The sequence below is a fragment of the Sebastes umbrosus genome, chromosome 19, assembly GCF_015220745.1.
Source record: "Sebastes umbrosus isolate fSebUmb1 chromosome 19, fSebUmb1.pri, whole genome shotgun sequence".
Taxonomy (NCBI): Eukaryota; Metazoa; Chordata; class Actinopteri; order Perciformes; family Sebastidae; genus Sebastes; species Sebastes umbrosus.
In genome coordinates, this window is record NC_051287.1 from 23,262,138 (window position 1) to 23,286,872 (window position 24,735).

Here is a 24,735-nt window from a genome sequence, read left to right on the forward strand (position 1 = left end):
TTATTTGGGGGGGTTTTGGCACACTTCAGTGATTATTGATGTACTGTAGGTAGTTTCACTGCTGTGGTGTATTTCACTAGCTGTGGTTGCATTCCAGTGGTAGTGGTCAGTGGCACTGGCTGACTATTTTCTGTTGTGAGAGCATATGGGATCTTGTCTCTGTTAAATGGTCAGAGAAGTTAGCAAGTATGTGTGTTCCAGCCATCAAAGTCCTCAACTCACTGAAATGAAGAATAAGTGTAAGAACAAAAGAAATATACGCAGTCTTTTTGTAAATTAAAGAATTTACCTAAAAACTGTAGAACATAAAAACACAAAGAAAACATGCTAAAGGGATATTTTTGCACTTTTCTCACAATGTTTTGAGGTAAGGCCGTTACACACCGGGGCTGTAACGAATAAACGACACGAAAATGCAAAATACTTATCCGTGAATATTATATATCCATGGCTTTTATTGTGGAAGGTAAGAACAGAAGGAGTGGATCTGGCCTTCGCTGCTTTTGTCAAGGTTGAAAGGAGTAATAAAGTTTGCCGTCCTGGTTCGGCCTACGGAGCCTCCGTTTTGTCGTTTCATAAATATAGGCGCAACCAGGGGGCAACCTCCGGGTCTGAAAAGTGAAGCCGATGCTGAAGTACCTTAAACTTGCATTCTTTCTAACGGCCAGCAGGGGGCGACTCCTCTGGTTGCAAAAAGAAGTCAAATTGTATAGAAATGTATGAGAAAATGACCCTACTTCTCACTTGATTTATTATTGTATTATGATTTATTTCTTGTTGTCCGGTCTGAGAGTTGTCCGCATTACTCTTTCACAGTATGTATTCAGTTCATGAAAGTAAATTGTAACATTTTGGTCACCTAAAAATGTCAGCGTTAGGTTGTACTTAGCTCCACCCTCTCACGTCACTTCTGGTCCCAAGAAAACAAGATGGTGATGGCCAAAATGCTGAACTCTAGGCCACAAACCATCGAGGTGACTACGTCCACCTATTATATACTCAGTGAATGGGCACAACTCAACCCGTTCCTCACAATGAGATTGGTCGATGCCTTTATTCGCTGTGCGAAAGCTCAGAAAAAACGACCTTGTTCCGGAAAGAATTACGTTGCTTTTTTTGCCGCGTAATAGTCGCATTCTGTGTGAAAGCATTCATGACAAAAACAACAGTTTCGAAAAAATATGTTGCAAATTTAATCGCACAAGAAACCCCCCCCCCCCCCGGTATGTAAAAAAGCCTTTTACGCTTGGTTATTGATCATTGCATGGAAAGTTATGATATTGATGCATTGGTACGCAGTTTATGAGTGTATTACTATGTTCTGGGGTCTGGTTGCATGTCGTGGCACGACAGTACTAATGTGAATTCTGTGATGTGAGGCTACGATGACGCCCCGTCACCCTCACAAGCATACCCTTTGACACGGTGGAGTAAAGAGCAAAGTTCACTCAGGGTCGAGGGGGGTTGATTGACCTCCCGCTGTCAGGCCACTGGCCTTCACCTGAGCTGGGGGCGAACTGAGCGAGAGGACAACTGACATTTTGGCTCCATCCATGGGTGGTGGTTAGTGTGGAATGGCTAAGGGCTGGGAGGTCAGGGTGACAGAGTAAATTATGCTGGGGAGTAAGAAGGGTCAAGTGAAGAGGAGACGCAGCGGTGGAAAGGCTGGACCAGTTGGGGTAAATCATTGCTGGGCTCGGGGGGGGCAAGTATGAAAGAAAAAGTATGAAGAGAGAGGGTAGGAGGATTGGGTTAGTTTGACCCCATCCCTCTGAGGCACCCCAGCCCATCGGCTAATCCTCTTCCTGATGTGGGTTTCAGAGCTGTCATTCAGTCAAAGCCTATCTCAGAGCTGATGTGTGAAGAGACCTCCCAGCCAAAAGAGAGTGAGAGAGGGCAGCTCCCCCAGCATCATTACTACCCCACACCCCCTCTGTAATCTGACTCTACCCTGGTTCTACACAACTCTTCCACATTATACCCCCCCATCCATCCCTTAGCTACTCTGCTGCTGCTTGAGAAGTCAGTCTACCTCATGTCTCCTCTTAGAAAGAAGATTACATTCTTTACGTTTTTTGAGCTACACACTTTCTGGCTAATTGTGAAAAAATAGCGCTGCGCTCTGGCGGTTATCATTGTCAGTATCAAAAATGTGCCAGTATATACTGACACTGGCTGTTTCAAGGTTCCTTTTTAATTTTTTCACTTTTTGTGTATACAAATCAGTGCAACACAATGAATGCCTGCCAGGAGAGACTGAAATTGCGTGGCCGTTCGCAGTATTATTAGTTATAAATCGGACAGATATCACTTTTTGTCGTGTCTAGAGGCACGTTTGTGTCCAGTAGTGCAGCAGCGGCGCTGTCACAGGCACTGACACAGACAGAAGAACATGTCAGCCTGCCGCGCCCAAAAAATGTCATTCTGGACAGCCCGAGAGATACAGTTCACACATGAAAAAAAAAATCATATTCGGATTCCCTAAAGGCCCAGACACACCAAGCCGACATCAAAGAACTAGCGGAGATGAAGGCCGACTGTTGCGTCGCCTCACGTCTCCTTTGTCTTGGCCGACAAGTTTCATTTCGACACACTGACAGACGACAGACGATGGCCAGTTAGCACGTACGCTCTGCGCCTGCGTGAGAGGAAATAACTCTCCCTGCCAGCAGGCGGCGGTAGTCTGTATCCATCATTCAAAAAGTGAAACCGGAAGACCGACGACTGCAGATACACAAGCCGTTGTTATGATACGTACATGAAACAAAACAGCGTTTTTTCGACCATTTTCACACCACTCTCACTCACCCACTTAGCTTCATTCCAGATGGCCATGTTGTTGTGAATCGTGCACTGATTTGTTTAAGCTGAACCCCCAATCCGACAAGCTCCGCCACCGATTCCACACGCTGAATCGACTGAAAAACATCCCAAATGGGCAGACTAGAGCCGACGATGCGGGACACACCGCAAAAAACTAGGTGGACGAGCGCTCACCGACGACCCCAAACTGGCCGACGGACGACCGTTGGCTTGGTGTGTCAGGGCCTTACAACAATCTGGGTTCATTGGTAATATCATAAATAACAAGAATGTATTTCAAATTTAAACTGTATTCATATTGAATTGATATTAACTTTTAGTGTCATTGAAAGAAATCAATCAATGTTTTAAATAGAGTGAATGTTTTGGCAACACTTTTTATTCCCCTGTTCATTTTCATTCCCTCCGAATTGAAAACTTAACGGTTTCCTCTTTTCATAGCTGGCCGAGCCCACAACCCACCCACCCCTTCCTCTATAGGATGTGGGACATTAGAAATGAGCCTTGCGTAATCCTCCTAATATGAACCATATTCACGAGTTGCAGACAGAGTGAACCGTATAGGCCTCGCGGGGAGTCATGGGATGTCTGGTGCACTCACCAGAATCTCTCCAGAAATTTGTATCCCAGGACCAGGAAACAGACAAACCATATAGAAATGATCTGGGACTACTAGAACAAATTAGATATCAGAAGTGGGTTTGCAGATGGATGTTCAAGAAGAAAGTTGAATTTCTTGGGCAGAGGATGCACTGGTGATTACTGCGTCTTTTTGTCATGTAAAGATCACAATTATAACAATTAACCCGAGACTTATCAGCAGTCTAATACAACATTAACAACACACTTCACCTTTCTAGTATTTGTCTGTCTCTTTTAGGTCTAAACTTGTAGCATTAGTTTGTCAGGCATACCATATGTGTAAAATTAATAACAGTAAAACCTCAAATGCACATCAGCTGCCGAAAGGAGCATTGCCCCTGTTTGTTGTTCTTGCAGGCTCAATCTAAGACACTTTCTCAACTTCCTTAAAATTATCTGCTTTTCTCATTTGGGATCTCTCAGCCAAGAACAACAAGCAGCTACAGAACGGAAACACATCCATATGCATGCTCACACATAAGCCTAGCGCACACACAGTAGAGACAGGAACACACACACACACACACACACACACACACACACAGATGAACACAGACACACACCAGCGCTCTTCTTGCTCTCAGTAGCAGGCCCCATACATTACCACATGCTTCCATGTGTAATCACCTGGTGCTATCAAAACACCTTTGAAAGGCATATTACGGTGCCTTGTGCCCGAGCCAAGATAAAAACCTCTGTTCCTGCAGGGGTCTCGAGAAGAATGTCTGGATGCACAAAGAAGCACCAATGATGAAATCTTATCACGTGACACCTCGCCTGCGACCGGAGCAAAGCCCCTTTGTAGCCGGAGTTGCATCTCAGATCAGTCACATATCATATCTAATCACTTACAGATGAAAGTGTGGTTTTATGAAGCCTGGATAGCTGCCAGAAATCATCTGTATCACAGGATATTGTCCATTACATGCCTGCATGTGTCAAATGATCGTGCCGCATCAAGCGAGACTCGAAGATGATGCCGACCATAAATGCTTTCACCAATTTACGGTTTCTTAGTGCCCCTGTCACTCTAAATGTTGTTCTTATATATATATGTACCCCACTCACCAAGTTCTAAGTGATGGAGAATTTATAGAACTGTGTTACATCTGCACCAATTGTTCTGTTTCATTCTTCCCTGCTGCAAACCGCAGCGTCTAACACAGCATAGCTATTAGCAGTGAGGTCAGGAGGAATCGAGCATGAACCTAATTGGGAACAGGTTGAAAAGCTACATTTAAAGAGTTGTTATCACGCTACGAAGAGTTGCACTATTGACCCTCCAAACGAACCAAAGGTGCATTATGACACCCAGGTAACACAATATGTTGCTTAGCGCACATGCTTTTGTCCAGCAATGGATGTTAAAACACTACCGGTGGAGTTAGATCATGGATATGAAGCTTGGATCTCAACCCTGTCTCCTACAAAATGACGTTCCCATACAACTAAACTGCATCCTCAATCACGTTTCAAGGGAAACATATTTTCTCCCGGATTATGGTCACAGTTTTAAGCGGTTTTAAACATGGAGTTAATGTTATAAATTGAAACAGAAACACAACAAAACTCTATAGGTTTAGGCAATAAAACTACTTGCTTATGTTTAGTAAAAAAAAAACATCATTGACCCATCCACCAACCCAGCCTCTTCCCTATGCGGCATTCCGCTGACCATCATTACAAACGTATTTGTGATACGTCAAAAACAAAGGTAATCCGCGACACAATATATTTCCCTCAAAACGTAATTCACAATGCATTTTCGTTGTATGGGATCATTTTTTTTAGGAGACAGGCTGTGGATCTGTATACATCTGAATTGACCTCTACTATCTGTTTAGAAACACTTTGTTTTACCATGGTACGACCTTTTTTAAACTCTAGCAAACAAAAAGACCATCAAACTGACAACTGCTTCCCATGTGAAGCGCAAAGGTCTACTTTGGGCAAAGCAGTTCTGATCTTTTAAGTTTGCTTAGATGGCATCTGATCTTGTCTTCTTAGCAGAGCCAAACATTTTATCTGGGACCGTAGAGGCATTTTATATGGGATAAAGATCACAGGGGTGTGCGCCAGGGTTCGTCTGCTTTGTGATAGTCAAATTAAATTTGCACATGTATAACTAAATTCATAATAACAAATTTACTGTGTTATTCATTATTAAGCTATTTAAAAAGATATATTTTTTGCTACTAACTAGGGCCATATTCTGTTTAAACCCGGTATTCATGCAGATAAAGATCAGGCTACACTAATATTATTAGTATTATTCTATTTGTAGAATTAGATTCCAGTGGATTGTTTCAGACTAGTGCCATCCAAACATTTCCAATAACTTCAGAGTGTTGTAAAGTCCAAAAGTTATAGATTTGTTGAAAAGAAATAGATTCAATCATTTCAGAAATTCACTAAATATTTTGATCCAACAAAAATATCTGCTTCAATTCATATTTATTGGCGTTTAGCCTTTCAAAATCAACATTTTCACTGTGGTCAAAAACCTATTTGCTCTCCCGCTGGCTGCACACAAAGGGAGGCACTCACCTGTATTAACAAGGTGGTCTAGCAGCAATCTCACAACACCATAAATTACATTTATTTAACCACAATATCATAAAATCAATTTTGGCTCTAACACTATTATAGTAAATCAATTAAGTTGTTAAGAAAAAAAGATTATATTATGTATCTGCAGTCGCTTGGAAAAATTGGTCAAGACATCATCACTTTATTTATGTGGATGAAACTGACGAGTGATATTCATTAAAGAAAGTTGATTTAATAAAAAAAAAAAAAAAAAAAAAAAATACACTTAAATTTAAATTGAGGATTTTGTTCGAGGATTCGTAGTTTTGTTTTTAAGGGTGAAGACTGCGCTTTTGCTTTGGGAACCAGTGGTCGAGATCTAGACCCAATATTTGAGCAGCTTTTACATAAGAAAGTTTGCTGTCGGCAACGATTCTGAGTGGTTTCCAGTTCTTCGCCTAGATAGACTTGCAAAAGAAAATCAACGTCGACTGCGGACGCAAACCGCAGCCTGTGGTCGTGCGCTCAGTCATCCGCCTCGACTTTTTGTGGCGGTACACCAACATCACGCTACTTCTGCCCCTTGCTGCTAAAAGAGGACCACCATTGTTCCCAGGTCTGCGAGACATTGCTTTGTCAGGAAAATGTAAACATGCAAACAATGCTGTCATTTTTCAGGTGTCTTTTTTGTCTCTGAATCTCCAATAACTGGCTACAGCATGAATAACTAAACATCAGCTGATTCAAAGCCCACTACCCGTGGGAAGATCGATGGAATAAACCACAGCATAATGAGGAATAGACTATTATCATATTTTCCACAGAAGCCCCCCTGCCCTATATAGACTAGGCCCTATTTTAGAAGTCAACATTTACTCCTCCCTTTTCCCTATCTCCTTCTTTTGATTTTCTTTTTCTGTTTATGTGTTTTCACTATGTATTTTCTCGTTCTCCTCCCCGTTTACCTCCCTTTCAGCCGGATCTGTCCACTTGTCTCTTTGTTCTTGCTTGTTCTTGCATGACTACGCCTCTCAGTGTGGCCTGATCAAGCGGTGCAATTACTTTTCCGTGCATTGAATTACCTACAGTACGATAGCCAGACTTTCTCATTATCCATAAAAAAAGGAAACTCGTGCGCTGCCTTCACGCAAAGCAATATCTGTTCCTCTCTTCTTTCCGACCTATTCAGTGTGTTTGCTCTCCTCAAAGATAAAGTCTCCCACAGCTCGACTTTTCCAGGGGCTAAACTAATTCAATTAGAGGGGGCATGTTTGAGTGTAGCCTGGAGTTACACCAGCATGAGCCAACATTGCAGAACAGGACATACTGAAGTATAAAAGAGAGTCTGTCAGGTCAAACGCTCTGTGTTGATAATAATAAAGCCAACATAAATATCTCATCCTAGGCACAAATTTTGCTGTGGGGAAATTCATTTTGTTACATGATATTAGGGTCCATCAGTTTTTATAATTGAGACAGTACAGTTAACTTGAACTTGGTCCGATTTCATCTGCTGGGAATGTGATGAACAAACACAGGAGAAATGAAGATGAGGGGAAAAAACAAAAGCCATGGAACATAGTCAGAAACAGTGGTGTAATGTAACGAAGTAATAATACTTTGTTACGGTACTACTACAGTATTTTTTGGGAGTATCTGTACTTTACTTTCACTTTTACTCCACTACATTTCCTAAATAAAATTGTACTTTTACTCCAATACATTTACCCTAATCTTCGTTACTTGTTACCATTGCAAGCAAGCAGGTTTGGCGAATCAGTGGTCTTAGCTTGTGTAGTTACATCATTCACGTGATGGGCAAGAGCAAACAAAGTGCTTTTCAAAGCTGTAGTTAAGTTTCGATTTCCGCTCAAGTCCAGGCAGGCTGCATGTCAGATCACGCTACGTGCTTCTTGCAATTACGAGGGAAGGAAAACTGGATTTTGTTCTTTAAATCCTTTAAGTTGTGAAGACCTCTTTTTTTTTTCAAGTGTAATGTAGCCTCCATTTTAAGGTGGTGTACATGCTAAGAGGAATAAACAGAACATTTTTGATATTTAAGTATAGTAAATTTCAGATACTTTTACTCAATATTTTAATTAGGGCTGTGTATTAGCAATATGATACGTATCATGATACAGGGGTAACGGTACGATATATCGCGATACTGTAAGCAAGGGGGTATATTTTTTTCAAATCTGATTTTAGGGAAACTGTCAGTATAAAGACACACCACCATATGTATAAAATCTGAGTAAAAAAAAGTAAATGTAAAGTACATGTGAAATGACTACTATGGGGACTAACATAATTACACATTAATACAGTTGGGTTCATTGGATCCACAAGAGTGTCAGCTTTACAGTCATACCCAATTTATGCAATTCCAAGACTGTTTATGGACCCCAGTATAAACCATTTTAGAATAGATGAAAATAACACACATTTGTACTGCATGCAAAAAAATACTTTTTGCCCCAAACTGCATGTGATTATCATAAAGTGGGCATGTCTGTAAAGGGGAGACTCGTGGGTACCCATAGGACTCATTTTGCACAAGCAAACACGCACTTGAACACCTTCCATGCAATGCAGTGTATTTGTGTGTATATGTTTATACGTGGGCATGCAGAACTGCTGCTTCCATGTCTTTTTGAACATCCGACTTCACTTATATATATGAATGATAAATGCCTCTCATTCACCCACACTTGGGGTTCACCGTCTTGCCCAAGGACACTTTCACATGTGGGCAGGAGGAGGATCAAACCACCAACTCTGTGATTTGTGGGCAAACATGTTAAACTGAATGGTTTGACTTAGAGCTCATAAAAGGTTATGGCTTCCCTGCACTTCACTCAAACACTTTCTTGGTTTGATTGCTGACTTTATCTTTGACCTTGGGTGAAACCTTTGTGGCAATGTTTGCTGCTGGTCCTGCATCACACTGGGGGAATAGCGGTTCATGCCTGTGTACTCTTGTTTAAGTTTAAAAGCCATATAGTTGTCTGGCAGTGTGTTACTAATCACAAGGGTATTGTGTGTGCCAGCATATATTTGTATGTGCATACATGTGTGTGTGTGTGTGTGTGTGTGTGTGTGAGTCGCTTTGTGTAATGGGCATATGCATCTGTGTATGCCCTCATATTCATATGAGCAGTACAGTATCCCTTCATGCTTGTCACTGCATTTACAACATTGCAGATGGCATTCCAAAGTTAGGTCCATAGTACTTGATGGTCCACATGAAATGATCTATGGCTAACCTATCGGTCCTATTTACCCTCATTTACTGATGTTGCTCCCACTCACATACCTCATTTTTGTACTTAACCAATACTAGCCATGATTATACACAACTATTATGCATTCCTATCCCCTTATGCATTGAATAACATAGAGAACATATAGCATGTATTACACTCGCTCATTTTTCTCCCGACATAGTCACGCTTACCAAAAATGAAACTGTTGATAGTTTGATTAAATCCAAAGTGGCACAAGAAAACAACTCGTATTTTCGTTTAGTCCTCCTCGCCACCACGAGACTACTTCGCTGGGAGGAAAGCATGCGGCAGCTCTGGGAGATTGGACCTTTAGTTAGTAGTTAGCTCGAATTCAGCCAGTGCAAACCCTAGCACTGGAAGTCACAGCGGGCTGTGGCCAGCCCACAGAGCTGGGTCTAACCTGTGTAACAGCCAGACCACCCGGCACAGGCTGGTCTCATACACTGTTTGTAGCTTATGAAAAGGCTATGAAAAGTTATGCAATGTTATTTGTATATATCCCACAATTTCAATCAATTTGTGTGTAATTAACATAATTGTGAACCAGGAAATATAAATAGAGGCAAAAGCTGCATGGAAAGGAGGTCGGGGTGGATGGGTGGACCAAAAAACACCGATCTTTCTACGAGGAGTCCGGCGTTTGTGTCCCGTGTGAAACCAGAAGTCAACGTTGATTTATTTGTCACGTCACGTACTTAAGGAGTTATTTTAACCCAATTAAACCACAATCTTTTCCTCAACCTAAACTAAGTAGCTTCTTTGCCTAAACTTAAGGAAGTTGTTCCCTGTGAAGACTGTATGCATATAACGTGTTGTCATGTTCCTATGCGTTCGTAGAAAAACGAACGATAAAGATTCGGAAGATATCATACGAACCGTTGTATGAGAATACATTGCCCGGCGCTGGGGGTTTGCGCTGGCTGAATTTGAGCTAACTACTAACTGAAGGTCCGTCTCCTAGAGCTGCCGCCTGCTCTCCTCCCGGCGAAATAGTCTTCTGGTGGAGGGAAGGACAAAACGGAAATATGAGTCGTTTTCTGCCACTTTGGATTTAATCCATAAACAAACTAAAAAAAGGTACACGGACCTTGTACCAGCAACTTGATTGACAAGCCTTTTGGGCAGCTCTACTTCTTTGTCCTTTCATGTTGGACAGACTGGACGCCCCAGTGACTCACTATCGACTCTCGAGGCATAAGTGGTATTACAAGAAAGTAGCTGCTTACCATGCTCATTTCTGTAGATATCTCTGCAACACAATACATGAACGTCTTTGACATAACGTCAACACTTTAACCTCTTCACATTCTGTTGATGATGTTAGTTCATTTTTTTGTTTTAAACTAAAATTCTGGCCATATCTCACACATTGCACCTTTTTAAATGATGAAAAAACTGCTAGAATTTCATTCTCAATAATTATTTGTTTCTTTAGTTTTTAGAAAAATTCTTTTGCAGTCAAACTATATTTTTCCAGCAAAATTAGAATGTAAAGAAATAATGTCTCAACCTTGGTTCTTCAGTCTTGTATTGTACACACACACACACTCACACACGGACACGCAAAACGTAGGGTCAAAAACTCTGAAAGCCAAAAAAGGAAAACCATGAAGGAGAAACCATGACCATAAGCGACAAATCAAGCTAGAAATGAGAAACCAAAACTATAAGCAAAAAAAAAAAAAAAAGTCAAAACGGAAAGAAAACTGTAAACAACGCTGCTGCAAATGAGAGTGCTGATCTGAAAATCCTGTTTTTTATTTTTTATAATAATCAAAATAGATGAATAAATACATTAACTCTCAGATTCTTTGCTTGCCTTTACTTGTTTATTTTGAAACTTTTGTTCTTAGTTTCATTTCCTGTTAAGAAAGTTAAGATGAAACAATAATGTGGCTACTTGTTTCTTCTTACTCAAGATATTGTGATGAGTCCTAAGAGACCGATGATGTGTGTTATTCACTTGATTGCTGGCTTACAGGAACCAGTAAGCCTGCCCATAGTTAGTTAAAACAGGGCCAGAATCCAACAGAAATCTGATGAAAGTAACATGTAAAGGCAAACAACAGATCGGAGAGAAAAAGTAAACATAAAATAACAATAAAAACAGGAGAATTAACTTCATGACAGCACCCTTTACAGTTTTCTTTCCTTCAGTTTTGTTTTGTTGCTTTGCTTATGGTTTCTTATTTACAGCTTTGATTTTTTTTTTTTTTTTATGGTTTTGGTTTTCTCATTTATGTTTTGTTTTTTTCCTTCCAGACTTTTTTTCAGACTTCCTTATCATGGTGACTCAAGAAACCATCATGGCGACTTACACCAGCAAAGTGAGTAGTTCCCCCCAGTATTTCTCCTGTCCATTGTGTATTCATCATGATGGCTCCTTGAATCACTGTGGATGAGGAGGAAGCAGAACAAAGCTGGACCCAAAGCGGGTAAACGCAGTGAGGTAGATATGTGTGCTGAGACAGATGTTCTAAATTGTGTTGTGCTACTTGAGATACCTAAAGATTGCTACAACGCACACACTAGCAAACAGAGCAGTAGTGCTATCGACCCGTTCTCCACAGGGCCTGGTCCGAGTCTCAGTTGCTCTTTTCTCCTTTCTTTATTCTTTATCAGACATTTCTTCGAGGCTTCACATTATCCTGAAATATGTGGACTCACTGTGATTGTTGCCTCTTTCTGTGCAGGGATGTGGCGCCACATGTTGTGTACACCTACCAGGTCCAAACCATCTCCAGCCGGAGTGAGAGTGAGCCCTCCCCTCCTCTGGTACATGATCTGGGGGCACCCTACTGTGGGGATGGACGCATCCAGAGGTATCAGGCATCCACACTCACATACATTATCTTACAGATGTGCAATGAAGCCAATTTTTAAGAATAATAAACTTTACTCTTATGTGTTTCATTCAGTATTTATCAGTTTGGCAGTGTGTGTGTGGATGTTTTTTTGAATACCTCCTCCTGCTATTTTAGTTCCAAAGGAGAGGAATGTGATGATATGAACTCTATGAATGGGGACGGCTGCTCCAGTCAGTGCAAGAAAGAGCCCTTCTTCAACTGTGTTGGTAAGTCATACGGACAATAGTATTGTCAAGTTTAAAGCTAGGGTGGGTCATTTATTTTAGAAACATTTTGTTATATTTATTGAAATTCTGTTCTGAAAAACTGTTGTCAGGCTATTAAATAGGTGTTATCAGTCACTATAAGCCCATAGTTGTGGTTCAATAGGGTCCTACTACACCCGGTTTTATGGTTTTATCATCTATTCACATGGTAGATCACCGAAAGAAGGTATAAAAGAACACGACAGTGCCCTCTATCGACCGTAGTAATTATGACAGGAGCAGAAGCGGAAGCACTGTAGTATAGACAATGTGGGGGTGGTGGTTGGGGATGATGGGACACAAAACACTGGACTTTCACCCAGGAGTTCGCATACTGTGTGAAAACAACAACGTATAGTTGTTTGTGTTCGTAGTTATTTTAACCAAAAACACAATGTTTTTTCCCTAAACTAAAGTGTTTTTTGTTGCCTAAACCTAAAGTAGTTGTAATTTTGTTGCGTAGACCTAAAGTAGTTGTAGTTTTGTTGCGTATACCTAGAAAAGTTGTAGTTTTTATTGCATAAACCTAAAGAAGTTGTAGTTTTGTTGCGTAAACCTAAAGTAGTTGTAGTTTTGTTTCGTAAACCTAAAGTAGTTGTAGTTTTGTTGTGTAAACCTACAGAAGTTGTAGTTTTATTGCCTAAACCCAGAAGATTTAAAAAAAAAAAGTGAGACAAGGGAGATAAGAAAAAGATATTGAACCCATATTAGCTCTACTAATCTAATAGAACCCAAAACACAATCAAACAACAATGACATATCTTGCTCTCTTATGTAGCAATCAATATGATCAGTTAGGAGGAGTTGATTCAGTTGTGACACAGCTCTGCCGCTCTGACTGCCACCTAAACAGGAAACACACACAAGGAGCCACAAACAGAGCGGTAGGGGTCGTCACACTTCTAAATGTATTTTATTGGCCAAAAGTGACATTTTACATGCAACATTTATCAAGTTATGATTTGACCACTAGTTTTTTTTACATTCTGTGTTCTTCTGTGCCATGATATTATTGTCTGTGTGGAATTCACCGACACTGTTTTTTTAATATATTATTTCACAAATAGGAGTGTAAGAAAATATCGGAAAAATTGAATATTATGTTTTGTGGTACTGTATTGATTCTCAAAAACGGTATAGATTTTTAATTAATAGTTTGCATGCAAAGAAAAGCTCAGTCGATACTCTATTTCCTTTGCAAAGAGGTGTGCTCTCTCAAAATAGTGCCATGATGTTGAATGATACCTGGACTGTGATAAATACGAATGCAGATCCCACTGTTCTGATTGCATAAAAAAACTAAAATTCTTATTCAGATTTTATGCACATGGCAGTATGTTCTTTATGTTATGACAGTTTTCCTAAAATTAGATTTAGAAAATTGCAATACATCGCCTTGCTTACAGTATCACAATATATCACAATATATTGAATCGCAACCAGTGTATCGTGATACGTATCATATCGCCAGATTCTTGCCAACACACAGCTCTATTCACAAAATAGAAAGGCTGCAAAGTTTCAATGAGACCTACAGGCTAACTTTGTGAATGAACAGATTTAACATCTGGGCGTACTATACTTCATGCCTTTCTGAAAAGAATAAAAATGCCATTAGATATCATAATCACTTTGACCTCCTGTTAAAAAAGTAAATAAATCTGGAAATCATTATTTTCTTTAAAGGGTGAGTCATCTTATTTTACATAGCTGAGTGACTGACATCTCATACGCTGTTTTGTTTTATGAATAGATGGATGGTTTCCTGTCCAGTTCTCCTGCTGTAGACAATCATTTTGCCCCCCCTGTTGTGATTGCATGTATGTGTGTGTGTGTGTGTGTGTGTGTGTGTACAGTACATGCATGCATGCACACACATGTGCGAGCCTCTGTGAAGTGGCCACTTAATCCCTGTCAGATTGCTGGATGACTGCATTGGCTGTGCTCTTTTTCCACCAACTGCAGTGCTCAGGGGTGTGTGTGTAAGTGTGTGTTTGTGTGTCCGACACTGTCTGACATAGTTGTAGTTTTAGCGCAGAAATCTGACACTATAATGATGGGACCTTCTGTCCATCTGTCTGTATGTGTGAGAGAGTGCCTGCCTGTCAGTGTGCTGGATAGAGAAAGAGAGAGTTGGATGGAAGATTGCCACTAAGTATACAACAGGGCCAGGGCGCTACAGTCTGGATGAGCTTTAATAGGCTACTCACACGATTGGGCCGAATTATATCTGGAATTGACGAAGTTCAAGTTCTTTTCACATGACCCTACCTGGCGTTACAAACCCGGCAGTTATGTCTCAATAGGAATCCAAGCCACAGTAAACACAGGTGCAGATAAAGCATAAAGGAAATGCTATCAGATTTTTTTTAAGCCATATTCCCGCTATCAGAAAAGTGATGGTTTTTGGAAGGTCAGATTTGCCCCGCTTTGACATGTTGTCAGTGTAGCTTGGCAGCCTCTGGACCTTTTATTTTCTCTCTCTATCCATCTTTGTTCATCTCATCGTTCACTTTCTTCCCCCAACTGTAGGGCTCTCTTGCACTCAATCACCTTTCCACTTTTCCATTATCTGTTTACTCTATCCCTGTCCAAATTCAAGAAACTGTAGCAACTCTTTCTCCTTTTTTTCCCCCTCCTCCTTCTCTCTTTAGCTCACACTCTACCTATTAACTTCTGCAGCTTTCACAAGCCACTGTTTGAGCTTCCTCACGCCTCGCTCCTTCCCTTCTTTTGCTCGCCTCTGCTCCTGCTGAGTGAGTGGCGGGAGCGTATTCTGTATGCCCCCTCAGTAGCCCCTCGTTTCACCATTGCCAGAGCACAGAACTGACTTGAGTTTTTGGCTTTGCTGGAGAGGGCTGGAATTTCGAGGAGGAGGCCCCGGCCAACTTGGCACAGAATGCCGCCTTTTCCCCCTAACTGGAACCCCACCGGCTGACACTGCTTTAGCTGAGAGCTGAGTGCAATGAGGCCCATGCTACCTCCCTGCTCTGCTCCCCTCTCCTCCAATCCATAAGCTTCCAGTTCCAGACCTTAACTCCGGGTGGGATGTCTGTAAAAAGAATGTATCCTCCTTTTTTCCGTGCGCCTTTTATCCCTTACCTTCCTCCCCCTTCTTTATCTGCTCCTCTCTTCACCTTCCAAAGTAATAGAGATAAGGTTAGAATGGTATCCCGAAGGATCAGGGCTACACATGTTGTATAAAAAAGGATGAGAGAAGGGGGAGTGAGGGTTGAAGTGTGTAAAAACTCACCTGTACGGCTTCGTACAAATGAAAACATGCTAGACGAGGGCTGACTGAACTCAAAACCTCACTTTGCTGAAAAAGTATAAAACACAGATATTTGAAATTACAACTTTTTTTCTGTTGTCTGTTCGCCTGCAGAGGAGCCAAGCATGTGTTACTACTATGATGGCGATGGGGTGTGTGAGGACTTTGAGCAGGAGACGGGCGTGAGAGACTGTGGCCTCTACACTCCCAACGGTTTCCTCGACCAGTGGGCCTCCACTGTTGAAGTTTCCCACGAGGAGAAGCCCTACTGCTCTGGTGAGGTGGCTGCTGGATACCCTGCTGTTACTAAGGTAAGGGCATACGCAGTTTTATCCTGTTAATACAGTATACTGTATGTATATATGTTATGGAATTTGCGACGTCTCTTTCTTAAGGCAATGCTTTTATCTGTGTGATTATTCAGGCTGTTCTCATACAATGTTCGTAGCTGTACCTACGAAAAAAATAATAAAAAAAACACTGAACTTTCGCCCAGGAGACCGGTGTCCGTACCCCGTGTGAAACCAGAAGTCAACGTGATTTTTTTGTTATGTAGCTTCCGTACTTAAGTTACGCCACTTCCGTAGTTATTTGAACCCAAACCACAATCTTTTCCTAAACCTAACCATGTAGCTTGGCTGCCTAAACCTAAGGTAGTTGTTTCCTGTGAAGATGGAAGTTTATTTTGAAAAGACCGTTTGCATGTAACGAGTGGAAATTGACACAAGTTGCTTGACATTCGCGTGAAAAAACAAAAAAATGAAGAATAACTTTTCCTAAAATATCACACGAACCGTTGTATGAGGACACGTTGGATTATTACATATTCTAGTATGATGTAAATTATTACGTCAGAGGTTAAGAAGCAGTAAAATTCTCCATACGTAGACATGAAATCAAACGCCAAACAACCAGTCAAGTCAGTTTAAGAGTCCTGTATTCCAATCTGATATTAAACAAACTGGATCATCACTGTTTTGGCGGTATGGCTTTCGATTCACTGATGATTTGGTTGCTTTTGCTTTCACATCCAAAAAAATGTTTGACGCAATAATGATAATGAAGCCCCAATTTTTGTGATACGGTTGCAAAAAAAACCCAACTTCTTTTACTTGTTTGCCAGTTAAGTAATTTTAGAGATTGGGACATTTAATTAGATGTCTCCCAGGGTGCAGAAGTTTGCCGCTCTCATTAAAGTAATGCTTATTGAAGACGAGGGAAGAAGCCATTGATTGCACGTAAGCCCGGTGGAAGCATTGATCTGTTGCCGTTGCAACGCAGAAAGGGGCTGATTGCCCAAAACATCAGGGTGAGGCATACTTACATACACACACACACACACACACACACACACACACACACACACACACACACAAAGCTTAGAAGTGCATTTTCATTATTTCAATGAATTATTGTTATTGATATTGGATGTTCAAACCAAATGTTAAAACAAAAATCCTGCAGTACATTGCCTTGATGTTAAGAGTGACATCAATATGCTCTACAAAGGAGAGGCTTTGTGTTGAACCTGGGAGGCCTCACGTCGCTACACTGACTCTCTTCTGAGGTATGTGTGTGCGATGTTGGCTGTAGAGCTTGTTCCCACTGCTGATGTTGCATTTTACAAGGCCAGTGAACTAGGTATTCTTGAACATTTGTGGTCAGGTACCTTGATCAAGAACACTTTGGCAAGGACTTATGCAAGGAACACCATTTAATGCATTCGGTATTTGATGTGGCACCACTTCTGTCCGAGCAACATTGCAGACGGTTTATTCTCTGAGAACATGTCCATGTAACCATAAAAGAAAGGATTTATGCTGCGAAGGACACATTGTTAGTCTAGAGAACGCACTGTTCCCCAAGGATCGTATGCGATGAGATCACCTCATTACAAGGCCACTGACTGTCCACTCCTATGTGGACACCCAAGTGCGTTTGGAAAATGTGCAAACACAGGTTAACAAAACACACGTTGGTTTTGTCACTCTGTACGTTCTCTCACGCTTGTGAGTTACATCAAAAAAATGTGTCCTCAAAGCCCGTTCCTCTCGCCAACATCAGTACATGTTGATGTAATCACTGACATTTATTTCCCCACTCCAGTAACATGCACTACGGCGGCATCAAATGCCATCTCTTCAACTCCAAATTAACTTTGATTACACCGCGTCCTTGCAGTGTCGAGCATACTACGCACGCACAAACAACATATCTGCTCGCACGAAATGCACACACAATAGTACGCGCGCACAATCGTGCACAGTTGTTTGCTTATGGTAGTCCATCGAAAAAAACAAAGATAACACATAACACGGCCTCAAATAACTGAGTCGAGATTCTTGTTCAGCCAGTTGTGCAATTGCATGCATGTGGCCACGGCGACTCTCCTGGAGGCTGCATGCCACAGACGAAGCATGTGAGGGTTGGTTCTGGAGATGAAGACCAGGCCGCGGGCTCGCCTTTGTTCATGGATCCAGTTTAAATGTGGCCACTTTAGAAACAACATGTAAAACACCACAGTGGCTGATCAGTAGCGAAACAAAGTCATTGAAGATGTTACCTATTTTGAAGAGGCTTTTAGTGATGTCTCGCGTCTGGTATTTTAATCGCTGTGTTTGCAGACTGTTGATTCCAACCAGAAATCAGCCGTATAGAGTGCCCAATGAATAGTCTTTTTTTTTTTAGGCATCTGGATCACATTCCCTATCTAGAGTACTTTATTCTACTTTTCTCAGTTTTTTGGTGATTGTTTACATAAGGGGTTTGATTTTCCCGGGTGACTTTAATTTGTTGGTGGAAAGGGATGCGAAAGGCCTAGAGGCATTTGATGTGAGATCCAAAGTTTAAGCCTCAGAGCTGCATAGCTACTTATGATGGTAAAATCTTTGCTGAGATTTTGAGTATAATTTTTTTCTGAGCAATGTGGCACTGTGGCTTTGCTGATACAAACTTGCATACAGTATTGCCCTTGAGAGGGATTTGGCGCTGTTGGGGTAGTGAATTGCTTGGCAACTTTGAGATGACCGCCATCAGTATTAAAATGGCGGGGATTGAGAAATGGTAACTGCAGGGCTTATTCTCTGTATTCAAGGAAGACGACACTAAATACACTACATCTTGTGTACTTTATATTTGACTTGGAAAATGAGCATGAACTCAACCCGTGAAGTCATATTATTGCAGCTTATGATGTAGGCTATATGGTACAAATCTCAGCTTTGGTGTGAGCTAGCAGCACCCTGAGACTGAGTTGACTTCTGTTGTATTGGAACCGTAGACTGGACGTAGTCTCCTTGACGTCACCCATAGGTTTCTGAAGAGCCGTCGTGAAGCTCAAAATGGGTGACTCCGACCGTCGCCATCTTGGCAGTGAAGACACAGTCTAACTCCCTGCTAATCCAAAAAATGGGCAAAGAGGTGGATTGCCGGTGGAGCTGAGGTGGGCCCGGTTGATGCAGCAAAACACACCATGGATGTATAAAGAGAACTGGATACAGCGTTGGAGGTTCATTCCTATGAGAGTTGCTCATTGGCGCATGAAGTCAAAATGGCTCGACTGCCGAGTGATAAAGTACCTATGTCATCCGACGATCTTCTGCATCCATTGGGCCATTAGAGCAGGCGCAGTAGCATTTTCTTTTACTCCACCTCCCAGCCCTCGGTACGACGTACATGAAACCTGCCTTGGCGGAGGTCTGTGCTCTCCGAGTGCACTTCCAGTTTCTACTGTAACGTTGGCCATTTTATCATGGGGGTCTATGGGGGATTGACTCACTTTTGGAGTCAGCCTCAGGTGGCCATTGGAAGAACTGCAATTTTTGGCACTTCAGCGTTGGCTTCATTTCTCAGCACCGCAGGTTTTCCCTTGGTTGGAACATAGTTAGATGTTGCTATCTGAAAGAGAAGTGTGACATCTGCGGGTAAAAGATCAATCATTACTGAGACTAAATCCAGTCTGGGGAAAGTGTGTGATTGGTATAGAAACAAATATGCACAATGCTTTTGTGAGTTGGGTGAACAGTAGTTACCTTTTGTTTTTTTTTGCTCTTATCCTTCAGATCAGAACCCATTTTTCTGAAATCACTGAAATGTATGGGATGGCTAGCCTATATCAGTGGTGTTTGTTGGAAGAACTGGACACCTGCTATCACTTCCCCAGCAGTAGAAAGCAGAGAAATGCCTCTTGTAGATGGTGACAACCTCTATTTCGCACTTTGAAACATGGCAATGTTAAGGACTTTCCTATAGTGTCACTGGATAGGTAATTGCCATGGATGCAAACAAGGCTGTCAGAAAAAGTCAGACAATACATACAATTTGTATGGCACATTCATGAATAAAGTAGACTTGCCAGAATCTGCTGGGTAGAAAAGATAAATTGTGCTATGACTCTATTTAATCATTTCAAAAAAAGTTCTTTCTCCTTCTACTTGAAGTCACTGAGGTATAAATGTGATGCATGTTGCGACACACAACTGTTGAGAGCACTCAGTGACCATGCATAAATAAGCTTAAGGGTGACCCTGTCAGGAGCTTAGCTGCTGTTGGAATGGCTCTTGGGTTAAATAGCATTCACATTGTGGTTACAACACGCTCACACTCTCTTTGTCACTCATCCACTCCCTGTATACTAAACTTACAGTGAATGAAGTTACAATGACCGTGATAGTAGACAAGATGTATAATAGAGATACAGGACATGAGGGGAAGGGGGGAGCATATAGAGTCACACTTTGAGCTCAGCCAACCACAATCCCAAGACTGTGTCATTGCCACGGCACAAAGCCAAAATGACAGTAAAGTTCCCTCTGTTGAAGTCTAGTTAACCACCAGCATCCATACCACAATATGTACCGTTATTGTCCTTGTAGTGTCTGTGTGTCTGTGTCTGTGTGTGTGTGTGTGTGTGTGTGTGTGTGTGTGTGTGTGTGTGTGAGAGAGAAAAAGACAGAGATGAATAAAGAGAGAGGCAAACCGAGGCACAAAAAGAGGTTACAAGTGCAAAGGGAGTGTACAAAGAAAACCAACATTGAGTGTCTTAATAAGGTGTCGGGCCACCACAAGCCACCAGCCTCAATGCTCGTGGCTTCTCCAAAATCTCTGGGTTCCAACTGGTGGAATGAGCGCCATTCTCCCAAAAGCTGTCCCCTAATTTCTTAAATCTGAGAAGAGACATTGAAAAATTAACCAGAGCTATATTCTATATAATATTTATTGAATAAAATGTACTGACTATACAAATGCCAAAAACAATCGCTGACGTGCTCATAGCTGTTTTTGGCATTAAGATCAACCCAATGGACGAGACGGAGCTCCCAACAAAATCAACAGAATCAGTATTTTCAGATGCCCAAAAACGATACATGTTTATGTTCAATTGACAAAGCCCTCTAGGGGGCCATAGTAATTATGACTCAGTTTGGAGCAAAGGTGGAAATAGTGCGACATTATAGAGCCACAAAGTCCACAAAGGGAGGAGGAGAGGAGGGGGGATGGGTCAGATTTTGACACCGGCCCATCCATCCATCCAGACCGCCATTCACTTCAGGTTTTCTACCAAAAGCCAACATTGGTTTCTTTCCGCAGGCATTATGTTTTCGGGTTGTCCGTCCGTCCGTCTGGACATACGTCCATATGGTCCATTATTGTGATAGTGATATCTCAGGAACGTAATTTTAGCACAAACATCCACTTGAACTCAAGGATGAACTGATTCGATTTTGGTGGCCAAAGGTCAAGGTCACTGTGACCTTAGTTCCATCCCATTCTCGTGATCTCTTGGGAGCACCTTGAGCTAATTTCTTACACTTTGGCACAAACGTCCACTTAGAATCAAGGATGATTTGATTAGATTTTGGTGGGCAAAGGTCAGTGACCTACTGTGACCTACCTCACAAAAAACGTTTTTGGGCATAACTCAAAAATACATATGCTAATTATGACAATTTTACACAATTGTCTAATAGGATAAAAGGATGTAGTGATGAAATTTTGGACAGACATGTAAACTGCAACTTGACTGGTTGGCAGAGGCAGTAATTCTAGTTGTTCCTAAAACCCTCTAAACCTTAATCACACCGGTGTCAAATCAGAAAACAGTTTTATTTTTGCAACAAGGATTGTCCTGCTGATAGTGTCAGATCATGCGTGTGAATGCATTCTGCAAACAACATACTGTACTGTACTGTTGTTTCATTCGGAAAACTTTGTTGCAAAGAACAGAAATTGTATTGCCAACAATTCCACCTGTACTCCGTCTTGTGCTGAAGATTTACATATTATGGATTTTATTTCTAAGAACAAAATTTGAACTCCTTCCTCTAAATTTGCCTCAGTACCATGTTGTCTGTGGCTGTGAAAGTGAGTCCCTGCTAGTTATCAGAAAGATAAAGTTCACATTGTCCTGGCTCGTTAATAGCTCACTTCATCCTTTGCGGTTTAATTTAATCATGTTTCCATGTTGGTGGCTCACAGCTCTTTGGTAGACTTGGGCTAGAGATGTGCTTCCCTGATACAGGACAATGCTATCGTGTAACCAACCTCGCCGTGTGTGTTTGCGGGTGCTTCTTTGTTCTGAATGGGGGGATAGTACATCAATTCCTTCTGATCTAGTAAACAAGTCCTGTATTGGTTTTGTGTATCAGTTCTGTTTGATGTCTAAAGACAGTGTTGATACTGTGTGTGTGTGTGTGTGTGTGTGTGTATCTGAGAGAGAGAGAGAGCGAGGCGGGCAGCGGTGATAGGGATCTTTGCGGATGCAAGAAAGCAACAACAGCACAAGAAGGCACTTGAGGAGAAAGAGAGATCATGTATCTGCACGAAATCTCAAGTGTTATGTACTTGTGTGTGTGTGTGTGTGTGTGTGTGTGTGTGTGTGTGTGTGTGCGTGAGCATGTGTGTGTGTGCGTGTGTGTGTGTAGGGGGTATGCACAGAAATCTACTTTAAAACATCCAGACATAGATACTGAAACACATCCTTTTATCCATTAAATGCCAAGGTGAATGATAATCTCCATATGCAGCATTTGCACATGAGAGCTGAACTTTTTTTTTTTTTTTAACTTCTGAATCTTCACACACCAGAGCAGAGCCAAGGAGAAGGATGGGTGAATGCTCCCACATTGAAAACCGCTGCTGAGGGAGGGTTCAGCAACATAAGAATGAATGGTGCATAGAGCCATAAATACATACTGCCCTTTTGTACACAATGGCTCAGTAGCCGCAGTCTACGTTAACAGAATGTAAATGTGTTGCTGGATCTTTGTGAGAATGACACACATTCATTTTTGGGGTCATGGATTGTGAACCCTCCAGCAGTAAGTTTTAGAGTTATGCACGCCGTTGAAGTAGAAACTACAATGGCAGTGGTTTGGTAAGGTTTTTTTTGTGATTGTATGATACAGAAAGAGTAGTTACATGATGAAATGGCAATGTGAGTAAAACAAAAAAAAAGTAAAAGAGCACTTTCACAAGCCATAGTCCGTTTGGTGTGTTCGTTTTCTATTTAGTCTGGTTCAGTTTAACGGTGCACAAATTAAAGCGGACCAAATAAAGTAAATCATAAGCTGAGGGGCGTGTAGGATATGAAGGAGCAAATTTATCTTTTCCGTCTCAAGAGCTGACACTTCCATGCAGGGAATCACAGACTTTGATATATTGCTGTCAACGTTTGTTCACTTTGACTCTGCACTGAGCAAGAATCCCTTCTCCTCCAGTTTATCTCGAATGACTATAAAACAGCACTATTTTCACGGATTTCTGTGTGTTCTCTCCAGCCCAGATGTCAAGCAAACGTCGGACTTCTGCAAAAGTCCAGGTCGGTCCTCTCCCACTCATGTTAACATGTCGTTTTCCCATATCCATCTCAACAAATGCCGACATAGGCGGCCTGTGTTTTGTTTCGCTTGGAAATGACCATCCACCTTTCGCAAGTGATCTCGGACCGATTGTTTGCGTTGACAACCGCCCAAACAAACCGCACCAGAGTTCGATTAAATCAGAGCAGAGCCATCAAAGTTAACGCAATAGTAACGCGTTAACGCAAATTAGTTTAAAGCCACAAATTTCTTTAACGCATTAACACAACTTGTGATTTTTAGGTCGTAGGAAGGAATCCATCGGTACCAACCATGTCATACTAGCTCGTCGCAAAGGAGGTTAAATAACGCTCCAAACTTCCACTTAATTATGTCGAGGAAAAACTGGCATGGCCATTTTCAAAGGGTTCCCTTGACCTCTGACCTCAAGATATGTGAATGAAAATGGGTTCTATGGGTACCAACGAGTCTCCCCTTTACAGACATGCCCACTTTATGATAATCACATGCAGTTTTGGGTGAAGTCATAGTCAAGTCAGCACACTGACACACTGACAGCTGTTGTTACCTGTTGGGCTGCAGTTTGCCATGTTATGATTTGAGCATATTTTTTTATGCTAAATGCAGTACCTGTGAGGGTTTCTGGACAATATTTGTCATTGTTTTGTGTTGTTAATTGATTTCCAATAATAAATACATACATACATTTGCATAAAGCAAGCATATTTGTCCACTCCCATGTTGATAAGAGTATTAAATACTTGACAAATCTCCCTTTAAGGTACATTTTAACAGATACAAAAAAAATTGTGATTAATTTGCGATTAATCGCAATTAAATATTCTAAATTGATTGACGCCAAAAGAACAACGTGCAGATTGAGAGAATGGAGGAGAAGTTCAGATTTGTAATTTGAAAATGAGTGAAAAAGAGCACACAGCAGACAGGTGCCGTAAAACCAGCAAAAGTAGTGATATATAAAGATATGATGGCTGAAATGACATGAAATGATGTAATGAGAGAAACACAAATGACAGATGGATGAACAGATGGGGTTAGCGGTTGTAATTGGAGGTAAAATAAGTCTGGAAAATTAGTTTGACCGACAGTCTGACTGCATTCAACAGAAAATACATCATTGAATAAATATTAATGTGAAAGTAGAAAATGGTCCAAAACCGCTCTTATCGGCCATTCCCACATTAAAATGTCCTCAAATGAGCTGTTTGATCTAATCAAAATCCCATATGG

At 41.3% G+C, this 24,735-nt stretch overlaps 1 protein-coding gene across 1 annotated transcript in view; it reads left to right on the forward strand.

Annotated features, from left to right (window-relative positions):
• The window catches only part of pappaa (pregnancy-associated plasma protein A, pappalysin 1a), a 119,545-nt gene that overhangs the window by 31,932 nt on the left and 62,878 nt on the right, over positions 1-24,735 (forward strand). Inside the window, exons 8-10 of the mRNA XM_037753132.1 lie at positions 11,975-12,103; positions 12,263-12,354; positions 15,779-15,975. Coding sequence (XP_037609060.1) covers positions 11,975-12,103; positions 12,263-12,354; positions 15,779-15,975 — 418 coding nt within the window. The remainder of the gene's footprint in view (positions 1-11,974; positions 12,104-12,262; positions 12,355-15,778; positions 15,976-24,735) is intronic.